We start from the raw sequence: 26942 nt of genomic DNA, 5'->3' as shown, positions 1-26942 counted from the left end.
TAATTTATATAATAATTAGTATTTATTTATAACTAATAATAATAAATAACAATAAATATTAAAGGCTTGTTTGGAATTCCTTATTTGAAACAAATTTTTTTTTTTATAAATTTTTTTATAACGATTTAACTTCTTCAAAAACTTTTCATTACCTGTTTGATATCGATATAATTTATTTATCCAAACATTCAAAAAATGCTTATTATTGATCTCACATAAACAATTCCAAACACCCCAAGTAAGATTATAATTGAAAAAGTGTAAGAAAAACTCTTCATTCGCTAATTACTATCTCAAGTAACGCTTCAAGTAACGAAAAGTAAAATTTAAATAAAACATGCATATGATATTCAACCAGGAATTAATTAAAAAACAAAACAAACATTTGTAACAAAATCAAAGTCAGAGGCATTTTGGCAGTTGCTAAATGGTTTAGTACATAATGATTAAGAGGCTGTCATGATATGGTGTAAAATAAAATATAATTGTTCAAAGTAATTGTTTACAATGGAATTAGGGCACTGAATGGTTAAGGAGTTTCCAAGATACAAAATCATTGAGAGAGTTTTAGAACCATCAGAGGTAAAAAAAAATTGCCAAACAAGATTAAGAAGTTATCTTTTAATGAAACTATTAAGAGGTAAACCAACAACCTGTTAGATAAATTAGGATTAAAAGTTGTTCAATAATGTTTTACGTTATTTGTGGCATGTTGCAACAGTTCTATTCGCAACACCTGCGGTAATGGACTCGGTAAAGAAGGCACAAGAACATAGCAGTGCGGAAGTCCTCTCTCGTGCCTCAGAACTATGCAAACAACACATGGTGAGCCGAGTTTTCCCTGTGCATTTGCAACAAAAACATGCACCGGTACAACTTTTGGTAGTAATAACTTGTATTGTATTTTTCTCGACAATAGATAAAAGCAGAGACAATGGTGGTAAGAGGAAACCCGAAGGAAATGATAGTTGAAGCTACGGAGCAAATGAACGTTGATCTTCTAGTTGTTGGGAGTAGAGGCCTTGGCCAAATTAAAAGGTAGTTAATAACAAAACACAAGAAGCAAAAAGTGAAAATACTTATATCGACAATTCTATCTGTCGCCATAGACTTTGAACGAATTGGAGCATACTCTGTTTATGAATGTTGGGTTCTTTTTTGCAGGGCGTTTTTGGGGAGTGTAAGCGATTATTGCGCACATCATGCGACATGTCCTGTTCTTATAGTACGACCACCTAAGTCATCAAACAAGTAGCTTTTTCAGCATCTGCACGCGTTGTACTTTGCGTTTCCGTGGAGTAAATAAGAGCCAATAGCTCGTGTGCAACATCTAGGATGCAATAAAAACTGCAAATGTGTTTCCCAACCTTGATTATGGCTTGTATCAGCTACTTAATCCATGAATGATAAGAGTTTACCGGCTTAACACCAATTTTGTAAGATTCTAAGTCATCAAAAGGACATAGTAAGGGTGTTGATAAGCGTTTTCTTACCCATGACCCGATAAGTGCTTACCCGATTAATGTCCCTTAGGTCTCATTAACGGTCTCTCTATTTTCCATCGAATTCAGAATCCATGCCGTGATCAGGCCAGGGACAAAACGTGGGATCAGTTTGCTGCTGGTTTTGGCTCTTCACAGGTTCGTTGCGTCGGAGTCAAATTAATAAATTTGTGATCATTTAGGGAATGCTAATATTGATCTGCATCACAAGTAGGGGTCTTAACAATTCGAAGTCAATTTAAATTGTGGCCATTTAGGGAATGCTAATATTGATTTGCATCACAAATAGGGGTGTTATCAATTCGAGCTTAATAATTTTGGAGATCAAGCAGATCTCGAACACGAAATAACACTTGTTCGATTGACAAGTTGTACTTCATAACACCAAATTTTCAACTCGTCTCGTTGAGAAGCTCGATCAAATCAAATCAAATTCGAGCTTACATTTTTTTAGCCAAATATGTCCTTAGATCACATAATCAAAATATAAAATGTATTGAGCTGGAACCAATAAACGTGTGAGTGAAAGCAAAGGCGAAGAAACCAACATAAGGTGTTATGATGATTTTAACTCCGATACAATGTTTGATCTCATATTCATATCGGTCGGAGATTTTGCTTTGTCAACTTTAATTCCTGTAGCCGGCGGTTTTTGACGTTTCTGGCGCTTTGATTCCGGTGGTACGACCGTACGAGTACGACTAACCACTTGGGCTTAGTTTGAAGATACGGCCCATTTGAATGTTCTTGTGGAAGAAAATAGGACGCTACTCTTTTTGCAATCACCGAGTTTTTAAATATCACTTGAATTGCATCGAGATAAATATTGATTTTAATATTTAGTTTTTATTCGTTGTTTCTATCGATATAATACGATTTTACGATATAATACGATTTTATGTGTTTTTGAGAAAACGATAATATTTTTATTTTTGAATGAAATATAAATTTGTAAATAACATAAAATTTTGAAAAATAAATATATCGGCATTAATATCAAATTAATTATTTAACAATTTTTTTAACTTCTTTAATCCAATTTTTTTATTATAATTTAATTTAGATTTAATAACAAAGTAATTTATTTTTGGTTTAACAGTATAATTTTTTATAAAATAATAATTAAACATTCTGTTAGAACTTAATGATTGTCTTAATTATATTTTAGGTTTTCTATGTTTAAAATGGATGTTTACACGAATTTAAAAATAGAGCTTTAACAAGCTATATTTATGCAAAATTACTTGTAATCTTGAATCTTAAATAATATATATCAATAAACAGTATTTCATGCATAAAAACGTTTTTAATAATTTTTTTTATCAAATATGTTATAATATAGTATAGATTATTGAAACTATTTAATTTATAAAAAAAAACTCTAAAAAGCATCTCGAATTGAACATGGCGAATAAAATAACGAGAAAATTATGGATGTGGTCCATGTGGTTTGTTGATTTTTATAAAAATGGTCCTTGAATTTCATTTATTACAGATTAGGACTCCTAGTATGTCATTTTGGAAAAAAAATTAGTCACTCCCTCTAACTGTCATTCAGTTTCTCCGTTAACCTTGGGGATATTTTCGTTCTTTTTCCTTTTTTTCATTCTCTAACAGCCATCCAGATTTAGTCCCTGTGGTTTTTACGAAATTGGTTCCTCGACTAAAGACAAAAAAGAAAAAGGTCAAAAATGCCCTCAAAATTTATGGAGGAATTAGACGACTATTAGAGGGAGAGACTAATTCGTTACAAAATGACATACCACGAGTCTTGATCTATAATAAATGAAGTTCAGATATATTTTCGTAAAACCACCAAACCGTATAGACTAAATCCATAATTTACTCTAGAATAAATATAGTTTTCTTTAAACTTTTTTTTTGATAATAACAAAACTCGAAACATCCTTTAAAATGAAAAAGAACTACGAGAATTTTAATTTTTTTTAATAATTAATTATTATTTAGATACATTGTTTTTATCTAATATGAATCATTACTAATGGTTGAGATAATTGTTACTTATTTTTCATTTTTTGAACTTAAAATAAAAATGATTGACTGAGTTATGAGGATCAACTTTTTCCACGTTCGAATTTGATGAACCGATAGTGACATAACGGTCTATTATGATTGCTTCAATATAAAATAAAAAACAGTCTTTTCAATGATAATGTTGGTGTCTGATTAGTTTAAACGTTGGCTTCAAATGTCGAAAGTGTCTGGAGGTCTCAGATTCAAATTCAAAGAGGAATAAAAATTCTCTTGTGGCCATGGAGGTTCAAATGTGGTTACTCCGGACTACCTGCAAAACAAATGATCATCATATGATTAGTCGGCTCGCATAGAAGTGAACACAATTTTTTCCAGAGGGACCAAAATGATGTTGGACATAAGAGTATAGTAATTGGTCCATAATCAACCTTTAACCTACCTAATTAATTCAATTTCAGTTAATAAACCATTTTTGAAATATGATAGAAAGATGGTTTGATTAATTGTACTAACCGTTTTGTTGTCGTGGTGAAATTACAAACAACTGTACTCGTTTCCAGATTTTGACCAAATCTTTATAGAATTGTTGATTTTTTTTCTTATCATTTTAATTAGTAAAACTGGTTAAAATATTTATTTTTCTTACATAAATTGGTCTTCCAGCCTTTTCTCTCCCTGATTTAACCAAAAATTATTATCTCCACAAGTTACACGTCCACCACTTGCAGGCCTAGCTAAAAGACAAAAAAGATTTAAAATGTAGGTCTGGTCATCGCAATTGCGGACATGTTCGTCGCAATTGTGGACCTGGTCCAAATCTGATTTTTTTTTTTTTGTCTTTTAGATGGGTCTGTAAGTGACAGACATGAGATTTACATACGTGTTAATATTTGCGTAAATCATGAGAAGAGACCAATTCATATAAATAAAATGGCTATTTTAGCCGATTTTCCTCTTAATTATGATATTTGTCAGATAAGAAATGATTTATTTTGTTAGGATTAATTAAAATTTAAATCATTATTTTATATAAATCACAATTTGTGGCAATGGTTGAGTTTGACCATAGCTATATAATAATTCAATATTCATGTCCATAAGCATAACTCAATTATTGAAGGCATGTGCATTAAGTGCAATTTTCCTTATACATATGGAAAGGGGATTTTTGCAATGTTAATATAAACCATATAAATGTTGTGTATTTTATAAATCAATTTTAACAATTTGTGTAGATTGTCGTATTAATATCAACGGTGTAGATTAAATCAGTCTTGAAATTTTCTCTGAACTTTATCTACAACTAATTTGATAACCGCCTAAAAATTTCAAAATACACAAAATCAAGTATCAGGATTAGTTTGTAAGGTGTGCAACATTTACATGGTTTGTATTTGATTTATTCTCTTTGTCTTTATCTAAAGAAGGGGAGTTATGGTGAGAAACGTAAGAGATATCTGAATCCTTATCACGTTTATTCTCATGTCCACCAATGAATTGCGCTTTGAAGGGATTTGATCAAGTGCACCTCATTAGTGTTGACGTTCAATTATGATTGATCAAATAGTGGAAACCACTTCTTGCGCTTCTCATTACCTCGACTCTACTCTCCAAGCTTACTGCTCGATGCTCGCCTGGCAGAAATATTAGAACTTTCACCTTGGACGACAATTCACTAGCTTAGTGTCAGCCCCAGGCCACAGATCACATAGAGAAATCTTTGATCAAAGATAGAACAAGATCCATTTTGCACCTTCTCACGTCCCGTGAATAGCCGGGATAAGAAGGGACTGCAACCCCAAGGTGTAGCATCAGTTCCAGACAACCGCCATGAAATCCATCACTATACCGAGCAAAGCATGGGCATTCACATCTCGGTCAAGCCCTAATCTGCTCTCGCTCGCCGCTACTAACGGGGTCTCGGTTGATTTCGCATAACTTCTCTTCTCATCGGAACCCAACCTTGAATGCATACCAGGATAAGATGCACAAGATTAATACTCGTATCATGCGTGGTTTATGAGTGAGTTTGAAATTAAAAGTGATCAAGAGTCCAAATTTTTTCATATGCTTCTCACCTTAACTCTCTTTCTTACACATCCCACACACACACACACACACATAAATATATATATATATATATATATATACATTCACATGCGAGTATATTCACATAATATTTTTACTATATTATACACAATTTCTAATTTATTATTAAATATATAGTTATAACTTATTAATACGTTTGAACTTCATAAAATTAACTAATAAACAACAGATAAAATGTATGAATATAAAATACAACTATCTCGCTCTCTTAAAACCATACAAATTTATAAAATAAGATATATGTATATATATATATATATGTGTGTGTGTAAAATTCTTTATTTATTTGCATTTTCTTGTCATTTAACTAAGGATTATAACCTCCTCTACCTTACAAGGTATCTTACCTACCATTAATGCCTTCATTTTTTTGTCCTAAGCTAAAACCATAATTATATTACATTGAATCTTTTGATGAAAACTAAAAAACAAAATTATTGTAAAATAAACAAATTAGTTCTACAATAAATTCATCCTGATACCTAATTAGCTATGTTGACCATTCTTAACTGTTCAACCCGTAAATAAAACTAACGCAAATGTATGAAGAATAACTTGTTCATCTTACATGTTAAAAAAATACTGTAATATAACGATTATTTGATTTTTATATTACAGTATTTTTTTGGTGAATAAAATAAACAACACACGGTTCAATTAACATAATAAAACGTACAGAGAGGGATCAAATGCAATACTGATCTCAAAAAGAAATACATAGAGGATGTGATTCCTACGCAATTAAGAAGGGAAACCAACGAAAGCAAATTACACTCAAATGGTATAGGAGGAAACGAAAAGCAACAAAATATCACGTTCTAACACGATAAAAAGTCATAGAAAACAATCTCAATTGTGGAAATTTCAACTTTAAATAACATACGTAAGTTCACCTATATGAATTCTTTTATAAAATATTATAATCATGCACAACTATAAATATATACTATATAGCTATGTTTTGTCACATCTGTCACCAATTTATTTCGTGTCATGACAAAACCCTTATGAATAAAAAAATTCATTACTAAAACGAGAAATAAATGCATCTTGATATTTTCTTTATATCAAACGTCTTTTTTACTAAATTTAGATAAACTTTATCATCATGTTCTCCATCCGTCTTGTTTATTGCCTTTTGATTTTGTTCATATACTGCACATATGTTGTTTGCAACCCAATATATGTATAAAGGTGCTATAACACGTGTTTTGTAAATCAAATAATACGTCACATACCAAATATATATATATATATATATATGTGTGTGTGTGTGTGTGTGTGTGTAAAGAAGAATCAATAGAAATAAACTATGAAAACACTAAAAGATCATAAAAACAATATTCATTGGTAAAATACAAAAATGACCCTAACTCTTTTAACGTTCATTAATGCGAGGGACCAAATTTAAACGTTTTTTATAAACTACGATGATAATCTTGTAATTATAAAATCATAAAAACAAAAAAACAATATTAAATTGTAGATCTACAACTCACATATTTCACAAAGGTGCATTATGCTCATGTCGATCTAATAACTAAATTGATACCGACTTGCAATAAAAACCAATAAAGTTCATTAAATTATGTGTTTGTATTTTTCTTCATTCAAAAGAATATAATTACAATATATCTTTTTATTATTATTAAAAAGGTATAAAACCCTTATCCTGCCAATGTACTTGTACATCATACCTTTATGCTTCTCTAGTCAGCATAATATGCTATGTACTAACAGATACTGAATTTATATCGGAAATCTTTACAAAAAAACTGAACAACGCATGATTAAACGTCTCTATTTCACCCTAAACCAATGACATAATTGAATTGAAATAACATTTAAATACTGAATATAATATAAACGTAATTTAATTGGTTAATTTAATAATTAATATCTAGTAGATCTAGACCTTTTTTTAAATACTTGGTTGATAGATTTAAATAATAGTATAATAATATAAAAACCAAAAACCAAAAAATACAAAATATTTGTTTTTTTATAATTTGTTTGCCTTCAATATTTGCCAAAATTTAAATGTTTGGGTTTAAAAAAAAAAGGGGAAATGCATTTTAATTAAAAATAATAATGTTTTATCAAATTTTGATTTAAAATTGGTCATTTTTACCCCCATCAAATAGGGTTAGCTATACAAAAATCCATCAACCCAACCACAAACAAACTAATTAAACTCTAACCTTCAATTTGTCAAATCATCAATTAAACGTAACTCAACTCAATCTGTTAATCCGCCCCTAATATATAAATTGGCTACTTTTTATATTTATCATATGAGGTTTTATTTATATTTATCTATGTAATAACTCAGGTCAACTGTACAAGATATTGTTTGTACATTTGGACTAACGATTTTAAAATGCATCTGATAGATGAGATATCATGTCCCTCGTAAGACAACTTTTGTTCCCTTCCCCCCCACCAATGTAGAATCTTACAATCTACTCCCTTTGGGAGGCCAACATTGGACCCCACATTGGTTGGGAAGGAGAACAAATGTTACCTTAAAAAAGACTTGAAACCTTCTCTATTAGACGCGTTTTAATACTATGAATCCAGGTGTGTGGACAGAGAGAACAATATCTAGTACGGTCGGCCTAAGATGTTACACCTAGTATTTTTTAGCACTATTTTCTTTATTTTTCCTAATTCTCTTTCTTTATTTACATGTTGATATCTAATGTAGCATCATCAAAATACGTAGATTAAGTATGTACACGTACATCTCTCGGTTGGATGAAGACAACAAACATGAATTTTGGTATAGAAACATATTTTCATCTTTTTGCAAGCACAACATGTCTGTCTGTTATAATATACGTCTGAATCAATATTCAATATTACATATACATTTGTTATACCTATAAGATTAAATATAGTGATAAACAACATTTGTAAGTCATCTGGTAACCCAATTCCAACTCAATCGAATATGTAACACTTGAGTCGAGTTACACTCTATAAAAGATTGAAATGAGATTTTTTTAAACCGTTATAATTAAATTAAATTGTTTAAATGATTTAAACCATCCATTTATTTTTTTATTTAATTATTTTCCAAATATTTGCAATTTTGTGCATGTGGATATTACATAACAATTGGGCAGATAAGTTAAAGCTAAAAAAACGTGGCAATAATTTGACAAGTATTTATGGGGAATTAATATTTTTATAAATGGGTATTAAGCTTTTTTTTTTTTTTTGGGGGGGGGGGGGGGGCTGCTATGACTTGGGGTATCTAGCCTACCACTATTTTCTTTTATTATAAGAAATAATTTATTTCAACAATTGTTACCGTTTGTTTAATTATTTTAAAAACAATAAATACACAATAGCTTTTAAAAGTAATTTTCATATAAATAAATACATATTCTTTGGTTAAATTATTTTAGGAAATTTGTGAACTCTTTATATATATATATATATATATATATATATAGGTGAATTATTATCTAATCATTTACATTTGTACAACTAATACAATTCAATCTCAATCGTCCATTAAATTTGATAAATACGTGGTTTCATAAAAGTTTTGACTGTGTTCTAATATAAAGTATTGATCATAATTAATGATTTCTAGTCATTTTCCTTAAATATTTAAATCATAACAAATGAATTTTCATCATTTCCTTAAATATCTAAATTGATTGAGTTGTATTTGTTATGCAAATGAACATGGTTGCATTTGAAATATACCATATATATATGTATATATATATATACATATATTTATATTACGTAGGGATTGGTTCAAATGAAAAAGTTTTCGTTTTACAAAAATGCGATAATATCATTTTAATATATTGAACCACGTTGATATTATAGTACATCGTATATGATACACGTGTGGTAATKAATCAGATGTTGGCGATCTTAGGTCGGAGGCCAAGTCGCCCGTACACCACTAGACTATTATCACATGTAATTTCCTATGGTAAAAGAGTGTGATCATAAACTGAATGTGTTTTTCGTTTGAACCTCCACCTACTTACGTATACACCAGTGTTGAAAAAGGCATGTCATGACAAAATATGACACAAGATGCGTCTCTGCAATTACAAAAATGTCATAGCATTTCTATAAGGCGTGACTCACACCATGACGTCTTAAGGCATGCCATGGCGCACGTTTTTTTTACAAGACATGCATTTTTTCTAAAAAAATTATTATTATTTTTTATCTTTTGTGTTATTACATTTTTAACTTTAAATTGGTCTCATGAAAAACCTTTAGTCTCACGTGAACCCAACCATATATATATATATATATATATATATAATATATATATAACGACATAAGATTCTTAACCTATAATTAAACATAATAACAATAATATTAGGAGATGACAAAATGGCCATCATAATCGATGTGAACAAATGCACAATTAATCGTTTTAGTAGAATACGTGATCGAGTTTTTGGGTAATAATCGAAGAAAGTGTAGACGTATGAATAAAATAAGGACGAATTAATCTAAAATTACAATAAGTTGTTGAAATCATGTAACCTAAGTTTACGGACAAATGTTATTTTGAGTACATATACTACCAATTGGTACAAAAAAGTTTGTTTAAACATGTTATGAACTAGTAGAAATAGATGGAATGATTAGAGGTTACACATAGTTCTCAAATACACATTGTTGTTTATGACCTTTAAATCAGGAGAAAAAAGAAGTAGACATAATGTTCGAAAAACATTCACTAAAGGGTCATTGCTCTAGCGATATGCGAGTCTTTGACCTTCTAGAAGGTCAGAGGTTCAAACCTCACAAAATATGATGAGGATATGTGAGTTTATTTGTGTTATTTACCGTATATAAATATTATATATATATATATACTTTAAAAAATATTTATATTTTTTATCATACATTTGTAAATTATTTTTATATTTTACTGATAATATATTTATATATACCTTATATGTTTCATATTTAACAAAATATATGTTTTTTTAATTTATTATCATTGTTTTAAAAGTAAATAAATAATGTAAAATTTAAAATAAATAATTTTGAGAAAAATGGTTATAATTAATTATTACGCAATATTCAAGCAAGTAGGAATTGCATGTGTGGCGTTGAACATTTAGGAACATTTTTTGTATATTTAATTTGAAATGCTGATAAATTTCATCATGTGTATTGGAAAACTGAAGTTAGATTCAAATAATTCAGGTTTACAAGCTACCTTACATGTGTACATATTATTTTTTATTAATATAGATATCCAACTCATTATACAAGCTGATTAATTTCATAATGACTACCTGTTTTACAGATTATCCAGAGTCACCTCATTTGAACCTCCGTTGACATAACATGATTTTTATTCCTACTTGTGTATACATATAAAAATGGGATTATTAAGATTTTCAGATGTCTTATTATAGTACTTATTGAGATTTTGAAGTATGTCTTATTTATAACACATAACTATTAATTTAAGATGTATAATTATTATTCCAATAACTTCTATTCAGTATAATAAAGTTTTTTTGGTTTATAGAACGTTAAATATGTATAAATGTTCTAGTATATTGTTTTATAAGACCATATAATAAAACTTTTTATCTAAATTGTATTGCAATAAGTTTATAGGACGATGATTTATAATAAATTTTTAAAACATTTTTTGAAATAAAATGTCGTATTCATTTATTTTTCAAAAAAATCCCATAAACATATTTTATATACATTTATGTTTATATTACACATTTTCAAATAGTGTCACATAAAATAATTGATATGCAATTTATTTAAAAAAATGTTCTAAAAATTTGTTAAAACCCTAAAAGTATTCTATAAACTTATTACAACACTTTTAGAAAAATATATTTTATGGAAAAAACTTTCATTCTCTAAAGGTCATATCAAATATTCTAACTAATAATTTAAGGGTAAAATCCACGAAAAAACCAACCTATTTTTACAAATTTTCTTATTATAGCATTGTACTTTCAGTTTTTCTTATTACAACAATAAACTTTCAAAATATTATTTATTAGGGTATCGTACTTTCAAAATTTTACCCGTTATAGGATTGGGTAACATGTTACCTTTTGAACAAGTTTTTCTTTGCTAACGTATCAAACTTAAAATGACATGAAAGCCACATAGGATAACCTGTTACACATAAAAATGCTTTTATAAATTTCTTTATTATAGTATTGTACTTTCAGTTTTTCTTATTACAATAATGTACATTCAAAATATCTTTTATCAAGTAATGTGAAAGGTAATAAATATATTGAATGCACATTTTGTAATAAAAAACTAAAACTACAATGCTACAATAATTTTTTCTATAAAAGTAGGCTGCTATTTCACATATTTTATCCATAATTTAATAAGAAACGTCATATATAAACAATTACATCAACCACTCAAATCATAAATGTCATGTTTTAATAGCCATCACAATAATGACCTTTGTAGTACCTATCTATAATAATATACACAAACATTAAACTTTTTTGGCCTAAACTGGTTTCATCCCTAACCCTAATTTAGGTCTTATTCTTCCTTTAATAACTCTTGTATCACTTATTTTGTTTTAGTATATAACTTTTGATTTCTTAACTTTTTTATTATATATTAAACCAACATTTAATAACCCAACAATTAACAACTTTAAATTCATAAACTACACAACATTATATACATTCAAGATCATGTTTAATTAATCCTAAAAACGAAACATGCCAACTTTGACCATTTAAGATTCATTACATATACCGTTTAATTATTCATACATAATCGTTGTACATGTTCGAGTCCCAAATATTTAGCTCACGATGTGATAAACTCAACAACATCCTCGTAAATTAGTTCATGTTAAGCTCTCGAGCATGCATGAGTATGCCATAACACGTGTCTTGTAAATGAAGGAACGTATCATACCCATCATATGCCATATGTTTCTCGAATAAAATCATATGTACGTCACCTGATAAAAATATCATTACACGTAACTATACAATTTTTTTATGGTGTATGTGTGAGGTTGAAGTCAAACTCTATTTTAGACAGAAAAAAATATAATTAATATAAAAATGGATGATTATGTCTTTGTCATCCTCACCATCATTTAATTGATAATAAATAGAATTGATTTCCAAGTTTCTTCTAATTAAGCTCCAGCCAATAAACATGCCATAGGGATTATAAATATGATTCTTATTTTTTATTTTTTTTATTCAAATTTAGAATTTTATTTATTAGAAATTGATCGAAATTGAAATCGATGTCTATTATATATCCTTCGTTTTTCGTCAAGTTATTTGACTTGTATAATTTAATAATAGTGTTTGTGAATTATTCAAGTGTGTAACCCTACTTCTAGCAAAATCGATCACTCACCCGATGGTCCATACCTCGGCTGCTGCTATATCTTTTGTTAATTAGTGTGTGTTCTTGGTGTTTGTGTGTGTAGAGATACATACACATAAAATCTAGATACCCTCTCCACATCTTCTCTACCATTCTTGCTGTGTGTGGGCTTTATATATATATATATATATATACAAGCATAATTCCCACAAAGCCAACAACCATTTCAATTTGCTTCAAAATCAAGGATATATATATATATATATATATATGTCTCCTCTCTTGGTGTCTGCATCAGTGTGTATTCTTGGTGTTTGTGTGTGAAAGTTTTGAGCTTTGATATAAATAAACATGGCTAGAATAAAGGGTTCATTCAAAGGCTTGTTCTTCATGACATCATGCACCTTGATTACTTTGAAAATAACCTTCTTTTCTATAACATCTATTCCTTCAACCTCAAAAGTCATGATGCTTCATTCCCACGACCACGATGGTCGTCTTTTTGATGATCAACAATCTGAACAAATCTTTAATCCTGCTCACATCTCAACCTATCACCAGTATGAGGACGTTGTTCCGGTATTGCATGAACAACAGCAACCCTCCATAGAAGATACTGGTGGGTTTGGACTGCCGCCTGAATTTAGCAGCGACGATGGCGGAAGGTCGCCGGAGGTGAGGGAAAATGGAGGTGGACAGCCTCCCGTGGTAAATAGAATTAGTCAAGAAGTGGTGGCTGAGGGCGGTCAAACGTCAGCTGGAGGTTCTAGGCACTCAAAAGGTACGGGATCCAAATTTTGGGATATAAAATCATTACGAAATAAAGATTCCATATTTTGCCCACTTGTTTTCGAGGTATTATCCAAAAAATATTTGAATATTTGATATTTATTATTATAATTAAGCGGTTTAAAGTAAAAAAATTAAAAAAAACATATATTTATTAATTAATAAATCAAGTACCAATTTTTATTTTCTGTATTTGCATATAATAAATTGGAATAAATCAAAATTCCAATATTGTGAAAAATTAAAATATGATAGAAGTAGAAATGGTCCATAATTTACTATTGAAAGTCAATGTTCAAACAGAGGCAAATGGAAGGAGATATGATTAGTCCATGCTAAGGTTCTACAAGTTATGGGAATTGGTTTTGATGGCCAACAGATTACTACCATATACTTCTATTTTTTTATCTCTTAATAATTCTATTAAAAAATAGTATTTGAATCATTGTTTGATATAAAAATAAAAATATATTATCAGTAAAATATTAAAAATATATTACAAAAATAAAAATAAGTCCCCCCTTTATCATCGTTTCTCTATCACTGTTCAACCATCACGGTCGTTGGTCACTACCATTGATTTCCTTTTTTTGATCGTTTTTTTTTTGTTTTTCAATTATACTTGTTTTTGATCTATCTATGCGTACTCCGTTAAATTGTTGTCAAAGAAAGCAAATCGAAAACAAAAACAAAAAGATCAAAAAGAGGGAGATCAATGCGGAGGACCAATAACAGTAATGGACAATATGGAGAAAGTACAACGATGGGGCAACGAGAGGGAGCGATGCTGTTTGGTATAAGGGTTTGAATGTCATATGGTTTAGGAACGATAAAATTGATTTTAATTTTTTTTTTAACTTCAAAACCTTTTTAAATAATTTTATATGATTTGTTTTAGTTAAAAGAATATATAGGTTATCAATTTTTAAAAGTTTAATAATTTATCTATTCAAAAACTTAATTATTTAAAACAAAAAAATTTAATAGTTATTTATTAAAAAAATATTTTAAAAACTTAACCATTCAATAAAAAAGTTTATTGAAATTTTTCAAAAGCGATTATACCAAGAGGAGATTGAACTTCTATGTAATTATAACGTATTAACTTTAGTCGGACTCGTTGGATCTATATATTCCCCCCAACTTGACTCGTAGAATTCAGAACCGATTAAGAACCGACCCAACTGAGCTTTGATTTAATTTGGGTTGGGTGATCACTTATCAAGTTATAATCGGGTTTGGTAACTCGGGCCATCGGATTTTTACATGGCCCATATACTAATATGTTTTCTGGGCCCAAATTTATTGAACTCTTTCTAAATTTGATATCATTTGCCCGCTTTCTTTGTTTTTAGAAAAGCCTCTGAACAAGGAAGAAGTGTACCATGACAAAGAAAACTTCTTGGAGAATTACAATCAAATGAACAAAAGCTTGAAAATATACGTTTACCCGCACGCCAAAACCGATCCCTTTGCCAACGTTCTCTTGCCCGACAACAACCGTTCTCCAGGAGGCAACTATGCAAGCGAAAGCTACTTCAAAATCGGGCTCTCGATGAGTCACTTTGTTACCCAAGATCCAAATGAAGCACACCTCTTTTTCTTGCCATTTTCCATTGCAAGTATGAGACATGACAAGAGAATTGGAGTTGGTGGCATCAAAGACTTCATCAAAGAATATATCTCCACTATCAGTCACAAATACCCATTTTGGAACCGCACCGGTGGGGCCGATCATTTCTATGTTGCGTGCCATTCTATTGGACGGACTGCAATGGAAAAGGCACCCGAAGTCAAGATCAATGCGATTCAAGTTGTTTGCTCTTCAAGTTACTTCTTGCAGGGTTACAATGCACACAAAGATGCATCAATACCACAAATATGGCCACGACCAGGGGTCCGCCCAAGTCGTGACCCATCCAAAAGGTAATCTCTCTATGAAAGAGCCCCTATGATGTGTTTGGTATGCGAGACATAACAATACAAAAATTTGTTTTCGCATGTATGGCACAACATTAAACTGAAACCAAAATTGGTAAATTACTAAATTACCCATGTAAAATTAAAATGTTTTTGAATTCTTTCACCCACCCACCTCTATGTTATCAGTCCAGTTCTATACTGTCCAATCTCATATCTATGCCTTAACAACCTTATAAATTATAAAGAACATGGAAGTACCAACATATATACTAATTTAATGGCATATGTCTAGCCAATGTGAGATTCTAACAATCAATGTTTATACTTTTATTTGGATGTGTCAGGAAAATGCTTGCATTTTATGCCGGAGCAATGAACTCACGGGTGCGTGAATCTTTGGTTCGGACATGGGTGAATGATACAGAGATCGGTGTTCATCAAAACCGACTAAAAACGCCTTACTCAGAGTCGCTGCTCGGGAGCAAATTTTGCATCCACGCAAAAGGGTTTGAGGTGAACACGGCTCGTATTGGCGATGCAATCTACTATGGGTGCATCCCAGTCGTGTTGGCGGACCACTACGATCTGCCATTTACAGATATTTTGGATTGGAGGAGCTTCTCGGTCGTAGTTTCAACAGAAGATATTGCGTTCCTGAAGAAAATACTGAGAGAGATTGTTGATTCCAATGAGTACATCAAGTTGCAGAAGAATGTGTTGAAGGTGCAAAATCACTTTCAGTGGCATAAACAACCAGTGGATTTTGATACATTTTACATGGTAATGTATGAATTATGGTTAAGGAGGAGTTCAATTAGGATTCATTTACTCAATTAGTAACCGACTTCTGATTGGTATTTGGTTTTTCGTTGCAAACAAACCATTAGAATTCCTGCAAAATGCAGAAACGATACTGCATTTTGTAAGAATGAATGGTCTTCAACAAGAAATATAAAAAAACACAGTTTTTTTTTAATTCTAGTTTTTCAGAATTTATACAAAATAGATTTTCTTCCAAAACAATATTCTTATTTTTAGAAAAATAATGATTAGTTTGCAACAAAAAGTCAAGTACGATGGTTTTAAAGTCAATTACTATTTATTCAATTATTTCATGTTATCTGCAGCTTTATTTTGTACAATCTGTCCCCTAAAAATTCCAATAATACAATTAGTGTATAAAGTTGAAATACAGTTGGTGTATAATATTTGATTACAAGTAAAATGGCTTAAATATCATATAATAATTTAAAAGAAAATGTAAAACAAAAAGCAAAATTTCAAAAAGAATTCCATTGCCGGGAATCGAACCCGGGTCTCCTGGGTGAAAGCCAGATATCCTAACCGCTGGACGACAATGGATGGTTGATGACTGTTTTAATTTAATATTAATTAGTACTTAACTGGAAATTAATTAATTAATTTTAAACCAAATGTTTTAATTTATCTGTGACATTAAAGGGTACTTGGGATTGCTTATTTAAAACAACTTATGTATTTTTTGGTGTAGAAGTGTTTATCAACTTATGTGATGTCAAAACCTCGGAATTTTATAAAAAGTGTTTAGATTAACTTATGACGGTACCAAAACGTAATAAACTGATAAGTTGTCTTTTAGTGTTTGACAATTTTTGCTTATATATGTAAAATGACCAAAAATGACATTCTTCCATATTATTGACTTATACTGTTGCAACCACCATCAATATCCATATATGAAGTTTTGGTTTGCCTTCGATTTTGATTCATCAAGCATTTATAAATATAAATTAACATACGTGTTGCCTTAGATCAATGACTAGATTTTAAAGGAACCCTAAAATTCCTTGTTGATTTCGAGAACTCTATATAGAAAACATATTTGCAGGACTTCAATTGTCACAACGGCCAAAAAAAAAGCACAACAAGAGATCACCACGTAATGTTAAGTATCCTTTAAAAAATCACAGCTTGTATTTTATGCTCACAGTATAACATATTTTAGGCTGGATTTGGCATCAATAAAAAAATAACAAAATAATGCATCACAGAAGCCAAAAAAGTCACAACAAGAAATATGGCTTACGTGAAGAAGAAGGTTGATTCGATGGTGGATGGAGAAGTTGATTTCGATCTCTATAGAATGAACTAGCTCGATTTATGTGGAATGGTCGAAGGTCCATTGATGAACTCGTCAACTGAAGAACGAGACGCATGAGAGAGTTTTTGGTTAAAGGAAGGAGGCGTATCGGGTTAGAAAAGGGTCAAAAAGATAAATTGGTTTACAAACCTAACAAGTTGAATCTGGTCGTCCAAAGATTAATAGGTGCACGTAAGGTGACATGAAAACATGCGGTTACAAAAAAAAAACATTGATTAAACATATGTCATATAACATTAAAAAAATAGAGGTTTGATGGTAAATATCTATAATATGATGATTTAGGGGTTGTTTGTTTACCTCTTAATAGTTCTATTAAGAGGCAACCGTTGAATCGTTAAGAGATGAATCTTGTTTGACAATTTTTTTTGCCTCTTAATGGTTCTAAAACCCCCTGAATGATTTTGTATCATAGATCTCCCTTAATCATTAAGACCCCTAATTTCATTGTACACAATTACCAAACAATTATATTTCATGTTGCATTATATCATGAGAGTCTCTTAATCATTTTGATCACTTAATCATTCTGCACCAAACCACTCAAAAATTATCAAACAGCCCCTTACATTTTAATAAATATAAAATTATATAAAATATTAAATGAATTATATACATTTTATGTAAAAATTACAAATCGAATATATTTTTATAAACATATGTCATATAACATCAAAAAATTTATACGTGATATTGTCAAATCATTTCTCATTCATTTGATTTATCAAACCTGCAATTTTTTTAATTAACTTTATGTCATATATTTTCGTTGAAATGTCACTTCAACAATTCATTTGGTATTACCGTATTATATACTCTAAGCATCGTCATTTATTTATTTTCATGATTATATTAATTACATTACTGAAAATTTCTTGATTGAAGCTTGTCATGTCCTTTTTTGCAAAATATAGTCACATTATTTTGGTTAAATTTTGATAGAATTGTTGGTTGGATGTAACAGGTCGTTTTGCATTTATCATTAACATTATATCTAAATTATGATTTTAACTCTCATACGTTTCTCATATCTGACATAAGAGAAACAAAAAAGGTAACAATAATTTCAACATGATACGACACACAAGAATGACAAGATTATACGGAAGATTGGGGTGAGCTTAATGACCAGACGTTATGTGCAATTGCTTATGGTTTAATTTTTTGAGATGAAAATTTAATTTTTCATAGATATCATTTTTGATTTGCAGTTACTTATCATTTATCAATGCATGTAATTTCAGTTATATTCTAAAATTTTAAATATACAAAGACGTCATCGAATTTAAATATAAGTAAGTGTTAAATGCTGACATTGAGTTTATAAAGATACCTATATGGTTTGTTTGATTTGCGAGATTTGGTAGTATTTGAAGGGATTTATGCATTTGAATTCCATTTTAATTTCGCACAAACATTGGATAAAAAAATCTTACAAGAACGGTTGGTATTTTGATTTAAATGCAACCGTTGAATCGTTAATATAAGATAATTTAATTATTTTTATAATTAATTACTGTATAAATAATCAAGTTACTATATAAACAAGCAATGCACATTCGTTACAGACCCAATAATTGTTATAAACGCGCATAAACCCCAAATCGTACAATGAATGATTTATATTGTGTTCACATGTTGTGTTATTGTATTTTGTTTTTGTATGTATTTCTGTGTGAAACATACATTGATGGTTTTTTTTTCCCACACATATAACAATCTCGAAAGTTTCATATATGAAACATTGTATGAATATTGCATTTTTCATTTACGTAATTAATATATAAAACAACACATAAAAACTACTTCGTGTAAGGTTTTAACATCATGGTAGGTTTGAACTGCCGCCTAAATTTGACAACGGTGGCGGAAGGTTGCTGGAGGTGACAGAAAAAGGAGGTGGACAACCTCCCCCGGTAAATACAACTAGACAAGTGGTGGTGGTTGAGGAGAGTAAAATGTCAATCGGAGGTTCGCCTTCAAAACGTCTGGGATCCATGTTTTAAGAACATAAAGTTCACTTAGAAAAATGATGATGTAAGAATAAGAGTTAAGGTGAAAAGTTTAAGAAAAAATTTGGACTCTTGATCACTTCTAATCTCAAACCAATCAGTGAATTACACTTTGGAAATAAATTGATCCGATACTTCTCATTAGTGTTAATATAGTGAAACCCTTCAATTAGAATTGATCCAATTTTTTACCCTTCTGATACAGAGAGGATCTGAGAGTTACGAGGCTTTTGTTCGATATTTAGAAAAGAAGAACACGAGCTCGAAAGAAGCCCGGAAGTTGGGATCGGAAACGGAAAAAAATAGTGCCAATTCCATAGAATTGAAGGTCGAGACAAAGGTTGCCGAGAGTTTCCATGCTAATTAGGATTCATTTATTCAACTAGTAATTGACTTCCTTTAATGGTGTTCGTGCACAAATAAATCATCATTCTTGAAATATGTAAAAAAAATACGAAGCTTTCAACGTAGCTCGATTGGTAAAAAGACATCACAAGTTTGCTCTAATACAACCATGTATAAAGGTAAGTAAGATAAATAAAATATCTTTTAAATATTATTTAATAATAATAAAATGTAAAATTAAATAGATGGATAAATTGGTAATACAAAAAAAATTCCATTGCCGGGAATCGAACCCGGGTCTCCTGGGTGAAAGCCAGATATCCTAACCGCTGGACGACAATGGATGGTTGATTACTCTTCTAATTAATATTAATTAGTACTTAATCTTAAATTAAGACGATTATAATTACTTTTCTAGTCAAACATCGTAATTTATCCGTGACATTAAATTTTGTATGTAATTAGATGCCAACAGATTTGATAGATTTTTCTGGGCTTTTCGGTAGAAATTAAACTCGAAAAGTTTCTCAACAATGGAAATATGCAGATCACAATTGCTTTATTCATATAACATTAAGACAAGATTCGTTGCTGAATATTTGAATGTGCCTCTGCTACAAGATCCAACTCCAAGAAAACAAAATCATTCAGACACTCGTTAATTAGCTTCACAAATTCTTCCTAGCTTCAGTCGTGAGCCCATACCCAAACGGGTATAATGGGTCATAATGCGGGTCTCCAACGTTCATCGGTAGCTGATCAACAGACTTGAACCAAGTTCGTGCAAGCTTGCCCGTAAAACCATAGTCACCAAACAGGGCATCGGTCACACCTTGGCCCTCGGTTCCAGGTAGCCAAGCTGCAACCAGGGCGTCTATGGTTTCGACATATGGCTGCACCACCACAGGCCGGCCAGAGATCAAGACCACCACACATTTCACTGAGCCACAGACGTTCTTGATGGTGCTCGGCCCAGGCTCAGGGATTGTCAGGTTCATGCTGTCTCCAAAAGTCTCGGCATATGGGTGCTCTCCAACCACCACAATCGCGTAGTCGAATTTGTTAGATTTCACAAACTCGGCATCCGGGTTCTCATTGAAGACCACTTGAGTTGTTCGATCAACAGCGCTTTTCACAGCCGATAGAATCGTGGTGCCTGCAAGATCAAAAGGGTTAGTTCAAGATTTCAAAAGATTAACGATTTAAGCCATTCGAGTGTTTCTAGATTGTAATTTTACCATCAGTAATATCTCCCGAAAGCCCTTGCCACTCGAGTGTCCATCCACCACATTGATAGCCAAGGTTATCGGCATGGGAACCTGCAACAAGTACCTTCGATGCCTTTTTAGGAAGCGGTAACAATGGTTTCTTCGAAGATTTGCCATTTTTCAGTAAGACAAGCGTTTTCCTTACAGCTTCCCTGGCCAGATTTCGGTGCTCCTGTTTCAGTTCGTAAAGTAAATCAAGATTATCTTCGGTACTTAGGGTTCTAGAATTCTGGTCGTATCGGAAAAGTTAGACTCGGGTTACCTGGCTTCCAAGGTGCTTAGCCATGCTGTAATCAGCCAAAGGATTTTCAAACAGACCCATAACGAACTTGACCCTTAGAATCCTCTTAACCGCGTCATCTACACGACTCATGGATATGAAGTTGTTCTTGACTAGATAAGTTAGACCATCGATGAACTCTGTGTAGTTGTATGGAATCATGAACTGCAAACAGCCAACACGTTAGATTCTCATAAAGTTTATATTTTTTTGGATATTAGAATCGAGAAAAGAAAAACCAAACGAACCATATCAATGCCAGCATTCATCCCAGTTACGATCGAGTATGTATAATTAGCATGTGCAGGTTCCGTGATCCTGTCGATCCCTTGCCAATCTGATATAACGAACCCCTGAAGTCAAAGTGAACCAAAAAATTCATAAGTTGCTAGTTTTGTGCATCGATAATCGATGTAGATGGAGATGTGGAATTTTACCTTGAACTTGAGCCTATTCTTGAGGAAATCCGTGACAAGATAACGGTTGGAGTGCATTTTGACCCCATTCCAGCTGGAATACGAGGTCATAATAGTAGCCACACCCTTGATGACCGAATCATAGTATGCTGGCATGTGTATTCTGAATAATCCTTTGTCATCTGTGATCGTGTTGCCCTCATTCGTGCCCAGGTGAGTCCCGCCATCTCCCAAATAATGCTTAGCACATGCTGCTATCTTATTTCTGCAAAAAAGAAATCAACATGCGGTATGCCCAATTAGAGATCCAATATGAAGATCCCTCCTGCCGGATTCCGGCAGAGTTTTCCACCTGGCTGTCTAAAACCTTAGACAAAAGTTGGTTTTTGAAATCCTTCTTAGATCAGCCATAAGTAAGCAATGACCTCATGGCCAAAAACTGATTGAAAACAGACAGTTTGTCTGTTCCGTATAAATCTTCTACTTTGCTTCACTTCTAATTTTAGTTATCAAGATTTTAGCAAGTGGAGCACATGGACCATGCCATAAAAGATCTAGAAAATCCCTTGATATATGGATAGTTGACTAAACAATGTTTTATACTTATTATCCATCATTGATAAGATAAAATTCCCACCATCCCTGAAATTCTTTTGTAACTAATGATCAAATACCTAAAACAACCGCAAACATCGAAGTTGAAGGCTTAAATAAAAAGATTTGACTTCGTGAGAAGTTAAGAAGGAATATTCATATGTGAATCATTGAAAAAATGGAGAAAAAATCTATTTTGAAGATGCATATGTGAACCAACTTTATAGATTTTTCATATGAGTTCACATATCCATCCTCATATAGATTTTTCTATAATTCATGTATGAACCTTCCCTTGTTACCTTTTCACGATATTTAGTCTTCTTGTTTGAACCAACCCCATTAATGATAACTGCCAGTTCTCCAAATAAACAGCGTTTGCATATTTTTTTTAGAATGGATGAAATATCAAATAAACACCAAAAAGTCGGTGCCATTTTATGTGACCATAATGTTGCTCCCATGTCTATCTTTCACACTTGTGGGTCATCTGTCATCATTATGAGGTTCAATTCACTTGTACCATTTCCATGATGTCTTTTTCATTTCTCATCTTATCAACCAAAAAGGAACCAGAATCACATAAATCCAAATGAAATTTTAGAACACCCAAAACAATCTGAAGGCATAGAACCTTGTTTGAACCAGAAATTGTTACTGGGTATGGTAACATTCCTATTAAGGGGTTCAAGATTAGGAAGGTGAATGAAGACTTACTGTCCACCAACAAAAGGAACACCCTTTCTGGAACCAGCAGGGATGTCTCCTTGTAAACCTGGGATAATCTCCGTCATTAGTTTAACAATCTTCGGATCTTCACTATAACTCTCAAAGCAGCGACCCCATCTCGGATCTCTACACACCTGTTTAGCAACAAGTATAATTATCAGAAAAAGATTGCATCTGTTTGCTGATGGCAGTAAAATTATGCATTGATTTCTTTTTTTACTTACTGCAATACAAGGTGCAAAAGCATATTGTATGCCAGTGGCTCTAACTTCAAGTGCAGTTGCAGCTCCAATCTTTTTGACCAAAACAGGGTCCCTGTTCAGATTTTGGCATATAATCCAGTTATAAAAATATCATCTATAACAGCCAGCCAGCCAGCCAGCCAGCACACATTTCAACATGCTGTGCTATTTCATCATGGGTCAGTGCTGTACCATACTTGTTGCAGACGGGGTGTCATATGGGGTTAACAGTTTAATTCCAAGATCTATCTACAATCTTTATGTCCAAAATGATATACATACTTGTACAGTACAACCACCCAATGCATATAATGGCTTATACAGTAAGCAGCGCAAGTTGTACATTGATCAAGATTTGCCAATTTTGGTTCTTGAAAAGCCTAAAACATAAAATGAGGTGGTTTTAGAACTTGCCTGGTGACTCCAAGTCCAACATTATGAGGAAAGATTGTAGCTTTGTAAACATTGTTATGGCCATGGACAGCATCAATCCCATAAATCATGGGGATACCCAATCGGGTGGATAACGAACCCTTCTGGAAATCATTGACCATATCAACCCATGTTTTCGGGGATGCGTGTTTAGCAGGAACACTCCCTCCTCCACTCAAAATGCTCCCTGAAAACACAAGTAGTTCAAGGAAGATCTAAAACAAGAAAGAATGATTGACTACAAAAGATCACAAGAATAAAAAGAAATGGATTGAATCTTGTACCAATTAAGTACTTCTTCATGACCTCATTGGATGCAACTGTTCGATCAATTTGAGTCATTTGGCCAACCTTTTCCTCTACTGTCATCCTTTTCATCAAATCTTTGATCCTAACACCCACCGGTTGTTTTGGATCTTTGTATTTGAAGTACTCTGCTTCAGCCATGGAAGGCCAGCAACACAAGACCACAATCAAGAAAACTGAAAATTTCCCCATGTTCTTAGCCCCCATTGCAAATGGGAGTATGCTCTTCCTTAGAGAAGTTCCAGTGACAATTTTTCTACAATGCACAGAATATTGAGTAGGTTAGAGAAGACAAATAGTTAGGTAAAGATATAATACTTACAATGACTGGAATTTAAAGCAAGTGCAAAAATTGGATCAGATTTTTGACCAGAGTCAAAGAAGCTAGTTTTAAACTTCAAATTGAACACAAACTGTGTTGGTAATAATTAAATAAGATGAAAACGGTATTAATCTGTAGAAGGGGGTTTACAGTAAAAACAAATTTTGAGCTAAAAGACCAAAAAGAAGAAGAATAAAGGTAAAGCTTGAACCTGAAAGGCTTTAAAATCAAGACAGCAAAATCAGCAACGGTTACAATCAAGAATACATGTAATGTGATATACCAAAAATACAAATACCCGTCTGTCTGGAAACATTGCACATTTTCAAGACGGGATTAAACATATACAAATGAGATATCAGATTTTATATAAAAAATCTGACGTTTAACAACTTTTTGGAAGGAATCAACAATAAAGTTGAAAACTTTGTTGAGATCTTGAAATGGGTTTTAGATGATATGAAGTATTGAAGAAAAAAGAAGACACAAACACAGAAGTCACAACATAGTAGCCATGAAGATGAAGAAAATTAAGGCTAAAGGTCAAGAAACAAAACACCATAAACACATTTTTGAGGTCAAGCATTTAGCAGTTACAGCGGCGCAATGACGAATCTACAGAAACCAGAAGGGATTTACTTACAGAGATGCTCCGAGAGGGAGAGGGAGGTACAGAGAGTGAGGGAGACTACTACATGGGATGGGAGAATGATTCAGGATTTATAGGCAGTTTTCTTTTTCTTTTTTCTCATGGGCCACTAAAGTTGTGATTTTTTCCCCAATCCCTCAATTCAAATCAGTAGGGACTAGAAAGCTTACAACGGTTTAATTCTCCCATGAAACTTGATTTTTTATTTAATGGAAATCATACATGAATAATTATGATCCATAAAAACTAGGTTATAAATATGTATGTAAATAGTCAAAAAGAGAAAATCTTGAACAAGATCAATTATAACTATTTTATAATATAATTCAAATACATTTTTAATAACTAGAAGGGTACTCGTGCAATGCAACGAGATACATCTCAATTTTAATATTTCATTTTTTTTGTCTTAATTGATGTTATAATACAACTTTATATGATTTTGAAAAAACGATAATATTTTTATTATTTAATAAAATATAAATATGAAGATATATTATAAAAAATAAAAAAAAAGTTATTGATATTAATATCAAATTAATTATTTAAAATTTCTCATTTTTTGTGTATTTCTTTAACTCTTTTGTTTTTAATTTTTGGTTTAATAATATAATTTTTTATAAAAATAATAATTAAGTAGTTTGTTAGATATCAATGATTATCTTAATTATATTTTAAACTTTTTAATATATAAAATGAGATATTTATTCTTTATTTGATTATGTTTATCTGCAGTTAGTTACACGAATTTAAACATGAAGCTTTAATAAGTTGTACTTATGCACAATTTACTTATAATCTTGAATTTTAAGTAATATGCATCAATAAACAGTACTTTATGCATAAAAATGGTTTTTAAAAGTTTTTGCTAAATGTTTTATAATATAGTATAGACATAATTAAAATATTATATTAATTAATACAAACAAAATAGTAATATATATATATATATATATATATAGTTTGTTTCAAATACAACCCGTCGTATTTGTACAACCAATGCAATCAAATAAATTGAGATATTTATGGAAATGATGATAGTTCATTTATTATGATTTGAATATTTATGGAAGATGAATATGGTTCATTAATTATGATCAATATTTTATAAAATGAAACAATCAAAACTTCTATGAAATCATATATTAATCAAATGAAATAGACGGTTGAGATTGAGTTGTATTAGTTGCACAAATATCAAGGGTTGTATAATAACCAACCTCTCTCTCTCTCTCTCTCTCTCTCTATATATATATATATATATATATATACACTACTATAAATTTTGAGTTTGTTAAAATAAATATTAGGAAAAAAATTATATTAATTTATGATTTTAGATAATCATTACAAATAATATGAGTTACAATAAAATTGGTGAAACTTACATATCCTAATTAATTAATATTTAAAAAATATGTAATTAAAAATTCAATTAAAATTATTTAATATATTATAATTATTCATGAAATAAAATAAATATAACTTTAATTTTTATATAACAGACATTTTTAAAATAATTATATTTGTTTT

General features: G+C 31.0%; 3 protein-coding genes and 2 non-coding genes across 5 annotated transcripts in view; 2 read left to right on the top strand and 3 right to left on the bottom strand.

Moving 5' to 3' along the window:
* The window catches only part of LOC112526666 (universal stress protein YxiE), a 2344-nt gene extending 918 nt beyond the window's left edge, over window positions 1-1426 (top strand). The window contains exons 2-4 of the mRNA XM_025137047.1: window positions 722-825; window positions 920-1038; window positions 1165-1426. Of these exons, the coding sequence (XP_024992815.1) occupies window positions 722-825; window positions 920-1038; window positions 1165-1255 (314 nt within the window). The 3' untranslated portion in view covers window positions 1256-1426. The remainder of the gene's footprint in view (window positions 1-721; window positions 826-919; window positions 1039-1164) is intronic.
* Window positions 1427-13255: 11829 nt separating this feature from the next.
* LOC112523355 (probable glycosyltransferase At3g42180) lies at window positions 13256-16830 on the top strand. Its single transcript, XM_025132933.1, has 3 exons — window positions 13256-13743; window positions 15107-15677; window positions 16019-16830. Exons 1-3 carry the CDS (start codon window positions 13314-13316, stop codon window positions 16509-16511), a joined length of 1494 nt encoding a protein of 497 aa, XP_024988701.1. The 5' UTR covers window positions 13256-13313; the 3' UTR covers window positions 16512-16830.
* Window positions 16831-16964: 134 nt separating this feature from the next.
* Window positions 16965-17036, bottom strand: TRNAE-UUC. Its single transcript has one exon. It is a non-coding gene; the product is annotated as a tRNA-Glu (tRNA).
* Window positions 17037-20443: 3407 nt separating this feature from the next.
* On the bottom strand, window positions 20444-20515 carry TRNAE-UUC. The gene has a single exon. It is a non-coding gene; the product is annotated as a tRNA-Glu (tRNA).
* A 198-nt stretch (window positions 20516-20713) lies between these two features.
* LOC112509080 (beta-glucosidase BoGH3B-like) lies at window positions 20714-24645 on the bottom strand. Its single transcript, XM_025113953.1, has 9 exons — window positions 24417-24645; window positions 24115-24319; window positions 23683-23773; window positions 23447-23592; window positions 22157-22400; window positions 21968-22072; window positions 21702-21884; window positions 21410-21611; window positions 20714-21327 (listed from the first exon to the last, which is right to left on the bottom strand). The coding sequence occupies exons 1-9, from the start codon at window positions 24643-24645 to the stop codon at window positions 20840-20842; spliced, it is 1893 nt and encodes a 630-aa protein (XP_024969721.1). The 3' UTR covers window positions 20714-20839.
* Between the last annotated feature and the right edge of the window lie 2297 nt (window positions 24646-26942).

The sequence above is a fragment of the Cynara cardunculus genome, assembly GCF_001531365.2.
Source record: "Cynara cardunculus var. scolymus isolate 2C chromosome LG 1, CcrdV1, whole genome shotgun sequence".
Classification (NCBI taxonomy): domain Eukaryota; kingdom Viridiplantae; phylum Streptophyta; class Magnoliopsida; order Asterales; family Asteraceae; genus Cynara; species Cynara cardunculus.
The sequence above is the reverse complement of the archived record's forward strand: the minus strand, read 5'-3'. Positions and strand labels throughout refer to the sequence as shown.